Genomic DNA, 16134 nt, shown 5'->3' with positions numbered 1-16134 from the left:
CCACTTTAGAAAGGGCAACAATGCTGTTGTCAAAGTATCTGACCACATGCCAAGTTCATGAGAAAATTTAGCATCTCCCTAAGGTATGTTTCCTACACTTAAAGAATGAGTGTATTTTCTTAGGCACACAAGATAAAAACAGGTGGGTCCAAGTGTAAGAGCAGCCAGCCCGGCATTTTGTCTCTGATCATGCAGTAAAGGGCACGGTGAAGGGAAAAAAATCATAATAAGTCTTTATATGGCACTTAGTTTTTATTAAATGCCTGTATATACAATTTAAAAATATAAAAACCATAGAAAATAAGATAATATTGGAAAATACACAGGAGTTAAGAAACAATAAAGAGAATACTGAAAGGAATCTAGAAAGCAGAAATGTGAAATGCAAACAAAATGAAAAAGAAATTAAGAAAGAAGCGTTACTATTGTGATGGAAAAGCTCTGTGTCTCGAACTGTGGAGGTGGTTACACACATTCACACCTGTGATAAAATGGCACAATTCTAGCCACACATCATGCCCAGTACAAGTTCCTGGTGGTGATTCCGTGCAAGAACTAGGGAAGCTGGGGAAGGACACAGGCTCTCTCTATACTAGCTTTGCAACTTCCTTTGGCTCTAACAAGTTCCTCAAAAAAGGGGGAAAAAAATGAAAAAAAAAAAAAAAAAAGGATTAAAGAGAAAATAAATGCAGAAGTTGAGCAAAATTTGGTCAGGACCAATATTTTAACAACTAAAATAATAATAATAATAATAAACCTTCCTGATAAAAGGAAGCTCGACTCCAAATACTAAAGGGGCACTGCATGACAAGGCGCTGCAAGGTGGCTGTGAAGTCAACACAGAGACACAGCCCAACGAAGTTACTAGACTCAAAAGATCTCATTAGGCTCGAAAGCATCTTTAGCATAAAGCTTACAAAAAAATCATGTCAATTGTGAGGCAAAAACTACTGCCATATAGAAAGTTCACTTTATTAAATGTAAGAATTCTTTCTTTGATGGCTTTATAAAAGATCTTTTATATGTTTCTTTAAGGAAAGATTTTAGTAAGCTGGAAATTTTACCTAAGCAGTGAAATTATCATGAATATTTGGTATTTTCAAACAAACTGAAATTACATTTGATATCCAAGTTTTACCTACTAAATGCTGCCCAAGCTGTTCCTGGATTTTATATATCTTGGGAAACAGTCTGGGTAAGCTGGAGCTAAGAATTCACAAGAGCAAAAAGTACAAGAGAGGAAAAACTTTCTAAAGACTAGAAACTGTACAATTCATGTCACAAAGGGCTATTCACTCTCTTTAATACATCCAGGGATCCAAGAAATGGAGACAAGAAAGACTAATAGTCCATGAAGGCAACAAACACAAATAAGTATTTGACATAAAACACAAAAAATGCTCATCATTTAAAGTTACACTGAAATAGTATTTTTTTCATCTATCAGACTGTTGACAATAAAAAGTTCAATAAGCGTTCTGTTGGTGAGGTTGTAGAAAAGCAGGCTCTTCCCTAAATTGCTGGTGGAAAACTAAACCAACACAACCTCTAGGGAGGGGTTGCACTGATTTAAATAGGAACATAAACCAATATACTCTTTGTCCCAACAATCATTTCTAAGAATTTATCCTGTAACACATCTACCTACACACCTATACATAAATACACATAGACACATCTGATAAAGCACTATATTTAAACTGTTCAAAGTTCCATGGAAACACACACATACATATATATGTGTAAACTTTTGAAGCAATGTTGACTTATATCATTTTTGAAAAATTAAAAAGTGTCTATAACTTGAAGATTAAGTTAATCTATAGACTGTGTTCAAACATGTAAAATATTAGCATTCTTATCCTAACCTTTGAAAAAGCACCTACCAAACTCATTAGTATTAAGAGCACAAACACTGTTAAGATAAAAAAATAAATCCAAAATTAAGTTATTTAAAATGCTGATAAGAAACAGTGAATTGCATACCTTCATCACACACAGATATAAGAGCAAGTCAGTAAGATCCTTTTAGAAAACAGGTTGCCAATCTGGAAAGCCTGAAAATACTCTTATTCCTGACTTGGTAATTTTACTTCTGAGGAAATCAGTTACAACACAGAGAAAAATTTTATGAGGAAAGTTGTTATCTCAATATCATTAAAATGGCAAAAAAAAAAAAAATCCAGCATCCCCAATATCTACCAAAAGCACCAAATAAACCATGACAGATCCATTATGCAGTTTATAACATTAATTTTCTTTTAAATTATTGTAAGTGAAAACAGCAGAGTATGAAAATTTGCAAAGAAATATGGCTTGAAAGAAACTCACAAAATATAATTGTTAGGTCTGAATGATGAACCTACAGTGACTAGCTTTCTTTACATTTCATTCCAATTTTCCTATACTGAGCATGTATTTTTATTACAAAAAAAAAAATTAAGCACCTACCCTGATAAACTAGTTCCTGAAATTTCACTAGGAGAAGAATGACTCAGTGGAGAAGTGGAAGGTCTGAAGCTGTCCTCGCCGTTCTCCGAGCCTTGTCCACCGTGCTCAGGAGAGGGACTTTTCAAATCTATCAGAAAGATGTATTTTCCAATGAGGACACAGAAAAAAAAAACAAAACAAAACATTCCATGCAATTTCTTGAGTGTGACCAATTACTGTGACACTTACCAACACGTTTAGGTGAGATTATTGAATGGTTTTCAAAAGCCACGTGCTTTTCACTGTTACTTGTCTCACCAATGCACTCATTTTGCCTCTGGTAGTCTCTACTCTCCTGTAGGCCTTTACACTCTTCTGACAGCCAGAGAGATGCTACTCTGGGGTTCCCAATGACGGAGCAACTATCAGGGGCTGGAATGGGTACGGAGGCAGCTTTTTCACCATCACCAGAATCTGGGGATTTATGGTCAATGGAATGTGTCTTCACATCAACTGCTGTACCCTCTCTCTCGCCCACATTTGTAAGAACTGAATTTGAAGAGCTAATTGTTCTCAACGATGCCTGATCCACGCTGTCTCCACTTTCACCATAAAAACCGGCTGCAGTGCCTACCTCTGGCTCCCTTACGCTTATGCTAGTAGCACCCAGGTCCACCACATGGATGTCGTGTGTAGTCCGCTCTTTGGACAAAGATAAATCCCAAATACCAGACACACCAGCTCTTGAAAAGTTGTCCAGCCCACCTTCATACTGACTAATGTCTGTTTTCTTAAGGTATCTCTCCATATCAAATGTGCTGGATCCATTACTTTTTTCCAGATCATTAGGTAAGAAATGAGACACAGCAGAATAGTGCCTTTGTTTACCATCCTCCTGACAAGTCTTCTCTCGGGTTTTATTTGAAAGTGCTTTGATCATGGTGGCAAGCTGGAGAGGGTCAGCGCTCACTGACGCTTCCGCGATGGCAGAAGCAATGGTGCTTATCCTCAGCACAGAGTCACTCTCGCTGGGCAGCTCGTCTGTATGTCTCTGAGGTTTGCTGCTGACAAGGAAAGTGTCCTAGAGATCAGAAAGTTCACATCAGTTCCATGCACATGCACATATTAGTTTAATCTTTATTTGTAAGTGCTACATAAGATCTAACAGCAGCAAGAAATTAATAGTATACCAGTTGAATCTCCCAATGAAAAAAAACAGCTGCTATCAACTTTAACTGCAGAGTACTAGTTTACTTACAAGGTCCGATCATCAGCTGTTCAAAAAACATCTTCTGGAGTTAAACGCTAAATCTGAATCAGAGAGTAACTGTAAACCAAAAAAATTAAACTACTGAAACTGAGAAGCCATTGAGTCACAGTGATTCCAAGTATATTCTTGGTAATTTCAGTCAACTATTGGAATTATTTATAAGCAAGACAGAAACAGAAGCCATGGGTAAAACAATGAAATGGAACCAACAACAAAGCAATATAAACCTATTTAATATTTTTTTAAATACTAATTAAGACTTCAGCCTCCAGGAATAGTAATGCAAACCAACTCTGGCTGAGAGTAATCAGAACAACACAGCATGTTCAAAAACAATTCTGAGAAGGTACTAGACAGCTAAAAAAATGGAATGAAAAATTATGGGGCCAAAATCCAAGAGAAGAGAGAATCCCAGAGGGGTGAGCCCAGTCCTGGGGATGCTATTACTCAGGGTCTCTGCTGCTTCAAGAGGGGTCTACGTCAGGAAGCTTATGAAGCTAAGAAAATAATTTTTAAAAAAGAAGCTCAGAAAAGTGGCTCTTAAGGGAGTAAGAGTACAAAAATCAGGTTCAGAGTCTGACAATGATAAGGGAGAGGTGGTGATCACAGTGAACATCCACACTTTAGGACAAGACCACAGAGGGCTACACTCGAGGAGTAAAGGTGGCTTAGCTCTGAACAGCTCGATCCCAGGAACCAAATTAAAGCAACCTAAAACTGCTGGGGTTCCTCACTCAGAAGCAAGTAAAAATCCTGTCTGGAAGGTATCTCCCATGGACTCAAATATTTCACCAACTTTTCCTTTAAAAATCTACTCACAGTGCTCCAAGGTAATGCGTCCCACATTCCAGAAAAAGAGAACTGCAGAATGCAGACAATGGACTCTGAGTCTAAAACACATCTAAAACATCAAATCTAACAAAACCTAAAACATACTTAAGGAAATAAAAAGTAACATTAAGGGACTTCCCTGTGGTCCAGTGGCTACATTCCCAGGGCAGGGGGCCCATGCTTGATCCCTGGTTGGGGAACTAGATCCTGTGTGCTGCAACTAAAAAGATCCCATGTGCCATAACCAAATACATACATACATATTTAAGAAAAACAACAATGACACTGACAACTCAACAGAAGACGAGAAATTATCAAGAAAGAACTAAATGTAAATTCTATAATTAAAAAACACAATAACAAATCAAGAACCCAAAGGACAGGTTTCACAACTTAGACACAACTGAAAAAAGAATCAGACTTGGAAGAGAAGTCTGAAAAAAATAATTCAGAATGCAAGAGAAAGTAACAGAAAACACAACAGAACAGAAAAAATATAAAAGAAAAAAATACTCAAAGTTTAACATACTTGTTAACAAACATAAAGGTAAAGATATCTTCAGACTGACAAAACAGAGTATTCATTACCAGTAGTCCCTCACAAAACAAAATTGTAAGGGTATTCTTCAGGCAAAAGAAAATTAATCTTAAATGGAAGGTCAGAGATACACATTGGTTGTATGTAATAATAGTAATCACCATCAACATCATCATAACCTCTTATGGGGTTTACAAAGAGAAATAAATATAAACAACAGGCAATTATAAGACTGGAATAAAGTAAACTGAATGTTTTATGATACTTTTAATGTTAAGGAAGAGATAGGGAAAACCAAAAAACCCCAACATGGACATGAATTTGAGCAAACTCTGGGAGACAGTGGATAGGGAAGCCTCATGTGCTACAGTCCATGGGGTCACAAAGAGTTGGACATGACTTAGTGACTTGAACAAAACAATAAGAAAATAGCCAACATACTTTTATTATAAAACTACACTATTTAACAGTGTCATACTGATATAAGAAAGATTTCAAATATCCATCAACAGTAGAGTAGATATATCGATGGCAAAATATTCATGGTAAAATACTATACAGCAATGAAAATTATCTACTATACTTATTATAGTTGAATCTTACAAACGTAAGTGAAAAAAAAAAAGAAAAAATATATGCTACATACATGATTTCTTACATATAAAGTTCAAAAAGAGATGAACAGGTGACAGTGTTAGAGGTCAGACAGGAGGAAGCAGTCTTCAGAAGAGACAAAAACATGGCTCCTGGGCTGCTGACAATGTTCTCTTTCTTGACCTTGGGTGTACATGGGTATATAAGTTTTGATAACTCACTAAGTTTATGTTTTATAAACTCTTTTGTACATTTACTATACACTGATAATTTTTAAATGATACTTGTAATAAAATTGAGTAAAAAAAAAAAGTTATGCATTTTTACATGTGACCTTATCTTGATCTTGTAAAGAATTATGAGAACATGGGTTTTAGCTCTCCCTCATGAAAAGCTTAAAATACCTCTGCTTTTCCTTTATTGGCAGTTAATGTCACATCATTTTCATCCACTTGTGAAATACTCTCCAGTTCTTCAGCCTGAAGTGTAACTGATCCTTCACTTAGCTGTGCCTTTAAATCTCCTGTAGAAAATATATAATACTCAATTTACATCCATAAACTATGTCACAGAGACAATCCATGCAATGAAGTGTGAGGTGAAAGTCGCCCAGTCATGTCCGACTCTTTGCAACCCCGTGGACTATACAGTCCATGGAATTCTCCAGACCAGAATACTGGAGTGGGTTGCTTTTCCCTTCTCCAGGGGATCCTCCCAACCAATAGATGGAACCCAGGTCTCCCACATTGCAAGCAGATTCTTTACCAGCTGAGCCACAAGGGAAGCCCAATCCATGGGTAATGACCACTAAATGTAATTGACAAGGAAGAAATCTTTATATACCAAATATCAGTCAGCCTCATAAAAACTGTTTAAATTTTCTTTGTCCTACAGTCACTAGGACAAAGAACCATATCATTGTTCATTTAGCTGGATTCTTCAAAGTCTAAATTTTGAAGAAGATTGTGGATTTTAATCTCTTCCTTGCAAAATACTGACAACTTCATTTAATACTTTCCACTTTGAAACATTTCATGAATATGCAAGTTGAATTTAAAAATGAGTAACTCTTTATAATAACAGAAAGTCAATACTATATACAGCCTCTTTATCCCACCACCCCACCCCACTCCCCAGCCTCTGGAATATAAGCTCTTTAAGGACTAAAGCACATTTTATACCATTTCATAATATAATACACTAGGCATTATATTAGCAAAAAGCAGCTGTATGATAATTGTATATTAATCATGGAAGTCTGGCTTTTAATTCTCAGAGATATTTATCATATTTATACTACGACGGCCCAAATCTGAAAACTCTTCTTTTAAAGTCTACCTAAATAATACATATAGTAAGTTATAATTCATTAACTCAGTAGTTTAACATGCCAAAATTAAGCCAGTCGATCACCTGCACAAATTATATTCCATTCACTTTCGTTTTTAACAGAAGGATTTAGGTGAATTTTGGCTGAGTTGTTTCAGCTTTAAACTGAAAAGGCAATGTGAAGTTGTATAAAAATCAAATCGGTAACTAATACTCAAAAAATTCAAATACTTTCTTCCTCATAAGAACATGATCACACAACCAATAATTTACAGGTTAAATGAAAAGTTTACTAAAAATTTCATTTAATCCATTACCTGAAAAAAGACCATGGTTAAGATCAGCCACTTCTTTTCCCAAATTACTTCTTGATAGGTCTGATTTTCTTATTAGGGCAATAGGTTCTCTTTTCTCTGGTGATCTAATAAAATAACCAAACGATGGCTACAAAATAAATATGTGAATTATTTTATGTTCAACTCCTCTGAGAAATCCTAGACTATTTTATCCTAATACTTGTAACCTAGTTAAATGGATTTCAACAAAGTAATTCTGATTTTCCATTTAAATGTAAGTTGCTAGAAATGAACATTACAAGTCTAGACAGGACATTTCCTTACTGCTAGCTATCTGTAATTATCAGAATGAATACTGCCAAATAATTTGCCCTTACTAAGAAATCCAAATGAAAACAACCCAGAAACGACACTGTTCCCTTGGCAATTATTATTGAGCACCTACTATCTGTTAGGCACTGTTAGTAATCATCAGTGACATATCAGTAAGAAAAAAGATAAAATTTTCTGCCTTCCTGGAACTTATAGTACTTAGAAGGGTATTTTATTTTACACAATAAATAGGTCCCTGAAAACCTGTATTAAGATTAGGCATGTTCCTACTGCCTTGGATGAGCACTCAGAAGGTCTGCGTTCAAGGACCTTGCTCAGGGGCAGGGAATTCCCCATCCAGCTTCTTTCCAGAGCTCTCACAGAACAGACCTGAAATGCAAATTCACTAAAGGCACTCAATTTTCAACTGATCTTCACTTGGGGATACCTTCCTTTGATCCAGCAACTTGAACCAAGCAACATTTCACAACTAACACAAAGTGATAGCTACATCTTTCTAGTACCTGGTGTTTTGTCCAGCTGTTCAGAGAGGAACTGAGTTACTCTTCAATTTCTCTCATAATGTCAAAACCAATCGATCCAGGAAGAAATATCTGCCTAAGTATTTACTCTCATTTTTTAATTCACTGCACAGATAGTTCAAATTTTTCTGTAAATCAGCAGTGTTCTAACTCGCTGTTACACTCTCAATGAAGCTCAGGTTTAGCATACACTCACTATGGCAGCACCAAGTCCCAACACGGAATTCTCCAGAGGCACTCCCACGCCCTAGACTCTTCTGTTTCCTACTGCCATCCTATTCCCCGACCTTCGTGGCACCTCCTATGTGGCTCAGTCTCTGCCCACTGATCCTCCTCTGGGGCTTAGGAGACTCCTGCCTCCAGCTCATCTCACATCTGGGCCTGAAAACTACTCCCTGCCTCCCTGTCCCCGTGAGATGCCCCCAACCCCTGCGAGGGCCCCTCATGACCTGGCCCTTGTCTACTTCCACCAGCCATCCGCCTGCTGCCCCACTCACAGGAGCTGTTTGCCTGCTCTCTGCTCCTCAAATGTGCCGCTCAAGCTCCACTTGGCACCTCCAGACCTTCACTGAGAACACACCGCCTACTCCCCAAACTGTCAGGCACCAGCACAGCGCCCCTCCTCAGACACCACCCTGACCCTAGAGACGCACACAGCTTCCCCTCCTGCCTCATACAACTTACCACTACCACTGGCATTTAAAACTTTTTACACATACATCTTACTAAACCAAAACACTACTATATTTCAAAACATGTTTTTAGACCAGAGGTTTAAAAATTAATGAATCTCTGAATTCTTCCCACAACCAAAGACATAACAGCAACAAACATCAAGTACTTGACACATGTGAAGCTGTGCTGAACACCGTAGTGCACCAGCACAGTAACCCACAAACCCTGTAAGACAGTATTCCATCCCAGAAATCGGAAAATTAAGGCACAGAGGAGTTACATACATTGTTCCATGACACAGAACTAGTTAAAAGACAGAGGTAGGACTGGAGCAAGGGTACGACCACCAAAAATCGAAACCTTTTCCCACCATCCCACCACACCCCTATTGTCTCTGCTTTAAAGACACTATGATTTGGCTACACTGTCACTGCATTCAGTACATAAGGGCTGGTGCATTTACCACTCCCAATATACATGGTACTTACTCTTTTCACATTGTAACCACCACCAAGGCAACCGAGAGCTTCAGACCTTTGAGCAAAGAACTCCCCTAAAGACAGACGTAAGTAACTGGCATCATCTCTGTCCACATCTGACGCACTCAGTGATCTCCTCAGTAGACCACAGTTGACCGAAGTTCCCCATGATGTATCTCCAAGGGCAACAGACATGTTCTGGGCATCTATATTTTCTTCCTAGGAAGAAGTTATCATTTCATTTCTACAGCAAGCCTTCTGTTTTTCTAACACATAAAATACTAATTTAACTAAGGAAATTTAAGCACTTAAATTTTTTAAAAGTTTGGACAAATTCAAGCTTAAGCAGCTAAGAAATGTAATGAAGTCCAGAAGAAATTTTTAATACTTGAGTAACATACAATACACATTGCTTTAATATACTGCTTAATCAAATACTGATTGTCATTGATACAAATCTTTAGAAAGGAATGTATCTTCAAATAAAAACAAATAGCACTACCTCAGTTTAAAACATGATTAAAAACTGGAATTATCTTTGAAACCTATTAAGGCAGTTTTAAGTGAATTAATAACCATTATTTCAGTAGGCCATTTATTTTTCAATTAATAATTAAGTATATGAAGGAAAAGGCAGAAACTATCTAAATATAAGGAATATCAAGATGTAATTCTATAGTATGTATCTATGTATTCTCACTATGTATTCTCAGAAAGAAATGAACATTTTACCTACATTTAAATACAAGAAAAATTCTGAACTGTTGTTAATGTCAATAAAATACAAACCTGCATAAACTGATGCTCTTTATTAAATTCTTCTTCATCTTGTGCAATCAAATCCAATGCATCAGCTTAAAAAAGAAGTTTACATAATTATATTATACTAATGTGCAATTAAATATTAGCATATAAATAAAACTTAGCTAATTAGGAAAATGAAATAGTAAAGAAATAAAACTGAAAGAAGTATGTGAAAGCTTCCATCAATGAACTGATGACACATCTGCCTTAAGCACCTAAGAGTACATGGTTCTGCAACTTTTCGTAATGAACCCCCTACTGCAACTGATTTCATCAGGTACTAACTTGCCCTAACTTACTAACAGGGCTCTACAATGTAAGCTTTTTATAAGATTCACATTAATTTCAGCCTTGCAGATCTGGCACACGAGACTTATAGCAGCTGCCCGTGATATGCATGGAATTTCATCTGGAACCATCAGACTGCAAAGCCCCTCTATAAATTCATCACAGTATGAACTACCTATTCGTCCCAACACCCAGGATTGCCCCAGTTTTTGAAAGGCAAAATCCCACATCCCAGTAAACCCCACAGCCTGGGCAAACAGGGACCAGTGTCTGTTCCTCAACGTTTCAACTGAGCAACTCAATTCACCTTAGGAAACCAATGGGCACACAGCCCTCCATCTCTAGGCCAAGGCCACAAGGCCAGGTGAGTGAGCAGAGGGCCAGGTGTAACACGATGGGGAAGGGGACAGACAGACTGGACAGTAAATGACCCTGCCTAAGGCATTAGAATTAACAAACCTGACCGAGGTTCCTAATGCTCTCATCCTCTGAGATCTCATTTATCTTTCTCGTCACTTTTCTCTCATTTCTACATTATGAACTTTTATTCTAAAATGGATTCGCTTTTGTAACTTCTATCAGAGTAGTTCTTTTGTTCAAGACAATTTATAAAGTGAGAAAGTAAAGCCTAAGGTGTACTAACTGCAACGCACAGGTGCTAAAGTGACTTGCTGTCCTCGATTAGGGAAGGCTTGGCTCAGTCCCAGTGATAAGCAATGATGGACGTGAGCCCCTGTTCCTAAAGAAACAAACGAGGAGCTAAGCACATCCTCCAAAAGGGATTTGATGTGGCCCACCAGGATGACAGACTAACCTCAGAAGACCGTCAGAAACAATGAAAACAGTTAAAAGCAGAGGCTATCAGAACACTTACAGCCAGATCGGAAGTCTTCACTCAGTTCATTACTGAGAGACACATTGAAATCTTGTTCTTTATCAAAAGGTGTGTAATAGGCGAGATCAGTGACCCATCTGCCCTCCTCATCCTGATAGACCACACTCTGTGGTGGGTCCGCTTCTAGAAAAGAGAATTCCAAACACATCCAATGACACACAACAAGCAAAATGATATGATATTCTTATATAATTTCATTTAGCTGACTTATCTTAGTTATCAATGGTATTGAAATCTGCCCAAAATTAGGAAACCCATTTCCCCAAAAGGAAAGCCTCTCTCTGATGGTGAAATCGCCAGCCTTAGTCCCAGTAAACTCCATCACAGAGGATGAGGGAGGAAGGAGAAGATGACAAACACTGACAAAGGCACTGTTCCACCAGATCTGTGAATAAGTACACCATTTTTAAATCCACAGAACATGTATATACTTTAATACGAAAGATTACACAAGTTCCACTTGGAAATACAGTATATTCAAAATGTGTATAAGTATTTTATATATTTCTTATTTTTATTTAAAAAGAAAAAAGAAACAAAGGCCCACTCACGGTCCTTGGTCTTTCCAACCAACTCGTAACATTCACAGGTTTGCCTTTCACTGGTGGGTGACCACGGAGCATCAGTGGAATTAAATGCATTGTCACTAACAGGCTTCAAAGATGCTACATCCACATTTGTTTGAATGGACACTTGAGGCGTTTCAGTGTCTAAAAATCTATCCACAGGCAAAACAGTTTCTGAGTCTGACGTCAAATGCTTATTTTGATGAGGAGACACTTCCTCTAGCTTTAGAGAATCCATCAAATCAAAATCATCTTTACTGGCATTTGTGTCATTAAAGTCAACGGGGTTAAGTTTTGTATTAGGAGTCCTAAGAGACTTCACCAGAACTTCTGCTCTTCCACTTTCCTTTAAAAAGTAAATAATAGACCAGAAATAAGTTTTGTTTTTCATAACTTCTTTCAAAAAAAAAAAAAGTCACGCAGATGACATGAAATATTTATTCTAGAAAGGAACGGACTACACAGTATTCTTCTAGACTGTATGTGAACCAATCGTAAAGAATTTACCAAATCAATGGCAAATATACACCAACAGACTTGGATACCAAAAGTATGGCCAAGGTGCTCACTATAGTTCAGGATTTTTAGAAGTGTAACTCTTGTAACTACCTTCCTACCCTATCTAAAAGGATAGGAAGCCCATCAGTGTGGCTAGACTCAAATAATTAATATGATTAACAGACATTGAAAACATAAATGAATCACATTTAATAGGAGTAAAATAGCAAAAACAACAAATGACCATCAGGAGTCCAAGAACAATTGCATTAGACACAGCAGATTAAGCCATGGCCTCGAAAACACACTCTCCAACAGTCCTTCCCAAATGGCACTCCACACTCTTTCCTAGAATAATAGCTGCTGAAAGGGAATTGTGTGCCCACAACACTCTTCTCAGATATTCAGCCACTGCTAACTATCAAGTGCCAGCGAAGCCTTTAATAGGCTTCTCTGCTATGAGATGTTTAACAATAAAAACAGCTTCACAGATAAGGCTTTTCAAAGTCAGAATACTACACAGAGATAGTTCTATATAAAAGATAAGATACTGACTTTGAAATATGGTCATACATTTAAATTCTAGTGAAATCACTTATTAACTTGGTGATTTTCCAACAAATTTTTATACAAAAAATAAACAATCTCCACTTTATCTCAAAATAAACTCCAAATGACTTAAAGATTTAGATGTAAAAGCAATAGGAGAAAATACAGATAGACAGTTTTATATTCTTCAGTGAATAATAACTTCTTAGTGGAACACTTTTGTGGGTTAAACTCTGTCTCTTTGAAAAGATGTGTCCAAGTCTTATGCCCAGGTGGTACCTGCAAACTGTGGCCTTATTCAGAAATAGGGTCTTTGCAAATGCAACTAAGCTGAAGATCTTGAGACGAGAACATCCTGAATTTGGGGTGGGCCTTAAACCCCACAAGCGGTGTCCTTACAAGAGAAAGGAGGAGGAGACCTCAGAGGGAACAGAAAGACAGGGACAGGCCATGTGAAGATGGAGCAGGCAGTGGAGCGATGTGGCCATGAACTAAGGACACCAGGCCCACAGAGGCTGCAAGAGGCAGGAAGGAGACTGGGGGGCACTTGGCCCTGTCAACATTTTAGAACTGTGAGCAAGTAAATTTCTGTTGTTTGAAGTTACAAAACTTTGGTAATCTGTTCTGGCAGCCCTAGGAAACTATCATAAACACCTGAAAAACTACCAAAAGCCTGAAATACAAGAGGACCAAGAAAGGGAGACCCAGTGAGGTCATAGGAGAAGCTGCCATCTCCAAGGAGAGAAGCCACAGGAGCCCACCCTGCTCACACCTGGATCCGGACTCCCCACCTCCAGAACTGTGAGGAGATATGCATCTGTTGTTCACGTCAAAAAAAAAAAAAAAAGTGCACAATGATCAAAGTATCTCAACATAGGAAGTTTAAAAAAGCAAGTTAAAATATGAATATTCCAATGGGGGGAGGGCGGAGAGACAAAGGAGACAAAGAACTGACATTTAAAACTATTTTTCATATAGAATACTAGCAAAGATGAAAAAGAACCAGAATGCAGGAAACCAGCTGTCTCCTCCACAAAGCACCTGAAAACAATGCTGAAGAAAGAATGCTCTTCAGGCTAACAGGGCAAAGTTACCACCTATGGGACTGTGACTGACAGTGGCATGCAGAGGAGGACAGGACGGCACAGGGAGGAAACCTGGAGCAAAGCCACTGGTTGGCAACCCATTCCAGGTCAGGGCTTCTAATGGAGCAGAGCAACCCCTCATTGCAACTGAAAGTCACTAGTTAAAAAAAAACAACAACAAAGGCAGGGGGTCATTACAGCTCCTCTGACAGCTTGTACACCTAAACACAAAAACAGAGGTCTCTGTACTTGGACACTGTAACCCAGGAAAACTTGAGAGTAAGGAAATGTGAGACAGGAAAAAAAATAAAAGCAATCCAAAGGTCTCTCAGGAGACAGGGTTTCAGGAGGATGCAAAGAAAGAACACGAAATCCCACAGACCACCTCCTGATAACAAAGGAGGAGGAGGAATCGAACACCACATTCATCAAGATGGTCAAAGAGCACCACCAACAGGAAACAAATGGAACGACAGGCCTTTCCTGAGGATGTAATCCAAGTACACAGCACTGCCCTCTATGTTTCAATTGTTCACACAGCGGGTATGTTTAATCAGGAGGGGAAAGCAGTCACATATATCTAGCATATGGATCATTTTACAAAACAACAGAACTAAACTTTACAAAAAGTTTAATGACATGAAAGACATCCATGTCACGGCAACCAAATACAAGTGTGACCCCCGATCAAAGCCTGGATCTAAAACCAAAGAAATAAAAGGACATCTGTAGACAGTGGATAAATGTGAACATAGACTATGTATTCATTTAAATCACATCAAAGTTACATTAGGCAAATAAAAATTGGGATTATGTAGGAAAATGTCCTCATTCACAGGAAGTAAACACTGAAGTGTTAGGGTAAAATATCTGCACCTTTCAAATGACTCAGTAAAAAAACTACTTTTTGGAAGGACAAAGAAAACACAAAGATGGCAAAAATGTTCACAACTGGTTGACCTGGACAGGAGTATACAGACATTCAGTGCATCACTCTTTTAATTTTTCTGCAGGTGAGGGAAAGGTAAGAAGCAGCAGGAAAGAACAGGAAGGGCATTTCTCATCAGTTTGTATCTGGGAAAATAAAGCCCAAGGAAATCCAACAGAATTTTTATGTTAATTTTCTAATGAGTCCAGTAATAATTTTCTAATGTCAAATTTCTGAAAAACCATAAAGACTGGAAAATACCTGACTAGGATCACTTGTAGGTAACTTAAAATAATTTTCTGGAGGTTCCTGTCCTTCTAGGTCTTCATACATCATTCCTGGAATCGCCAGTTGCTCAAAATAAGCCTCCAAATGATCATCATAAAACTCTTCATCATCAATATCATCATCTATCAGTAAAATGGAGGAAAAGTAATCAATAAGGTTGATAAATCATTTACATCAACAGTCCATGTGATTCTGTCTAAACATCTGACATGAAAAAAACCATAGTTTTCATCTATAAATCACTAAAAGCACTCTAATATTTAACCAAACTAAATACTTAACCTTCATTGAGAAGACAACACAGAAGCAGCCACCACCAAACATCGGAAGTTAGGATACGGCAAGTGTGGCCATGGGAAAAGCGCCGTTTATTCAGAAAGCAGTGTGGCAAATGAGCAACTATCAACAAAGGACAGATGAGCCTGCCACAGGAGAAATAAAACTAAATCCCAGTGAATTAATGGTTAATGCTAATATGAAACCTCAAACAGTATCTGATCTTAAAAATGAACAACAAAAAAAAGATGTAACAAAGCTGAGTACTGATATGATAAACAATTAACTTCCATTAAACCCAGAAAGTTACAAACAGACAAATAAAACAACAGTGGCACTGCTTCTCAATGTTCTACACACAGCCTGGCAAGGGCAGGATAAAACTACAACTGTCAACCACCTGTAACAGTATTGTGAGCCTTTTCAAGAGGGTAATTTTCCTACTGCCTCTGAGAATCTAGCATACTAAAATAAGAACCTGTATAAATTCAGGTCAACAATTCCTCATCTACAATTTCATAATCTAAAAGTATTTTTAAAATTTTAGCAGCAAAACCCATTTTGATTTTACAGTCTCAATTTATCCCACTTAGCCCACCAGCATGGCCTCCAAAGCCATGGATAATTTGGTCTCTGCCTACTTTCTGGGTTTATTCCCAAG

General features: G+C 37.8%; 1 protein-coding gene across 8 annotated transcripts in view; it reads right to left on the bottom strand.

Moving 5' to 3' along the window:
* LOC147346182 (nucleoporin SEH1) overlaps window positions 1–16134 on the bottom strand; it is a 96779-nt gene that overhangs the window by 46118 nt on the left and 34527 nt on the right. For 7 of the 8 annotated variants that reach the window (XM_086373287.1, XM_086373279.1, XM_086373280.1 and 4 more), the window contains 9 exons: window positions 15171–15319; window positions 11835–12195; window positions 11263–11406; window positions 10086–10150; window positions 9306–9515; window positions 7310–7436; window positions 6068–6186; window positions 2680–3511; window positions 2452–2578 (listed from right to left, as the gene is read on the bottom strand). In XM_086373287.1, the coding sequence (XP_086229413.1) occupies window positions 2452–2578; window positions 2680–3511; window positions 6068–6186; window positions 7310–7436; window positions 9306–9515; window positions 10086–10150; window positions 11263–11406; window positions 11835–12195; window positions 15171–15319 (2134 nt within the window). Of the gene's footprint in view, window positions 1–2451; window positions 2579–2679; window positions 3512–3688; window positions 3758–6067; window positions 6187–7309; window positions 7437–9305; window positions 9516–10085; window positions 10151–11262; window positions 11407–11834; window positions 12196–15170; window positions 15320–16134 lie in introns of those variants that run through there. The other variant, XM_086373285.1, reaches the window with a different exon arrangement.

The sequence above is a fragment of the Bos grunniens genome, chromosome 24, assembly GCF_055505025.1.
Source record: "Bos grunniens cultivar Pamir isolate PY7600 chromosome 24, Bosgru_T2T1.0, whole genome shotgun sequence".
NCBI classification, from domain to species: domain Eukaryota; kingdom Metazoa; phylum Chordata; class Mammalia; order Artiodactyla; family Bovidae; genus Bos; species Bos grunniens.
The sequence above is the reverse complement of the archived record's forward strand: the minus strand, read 5'-3'. Positions and strand labels throughout refer to the sequence as shown.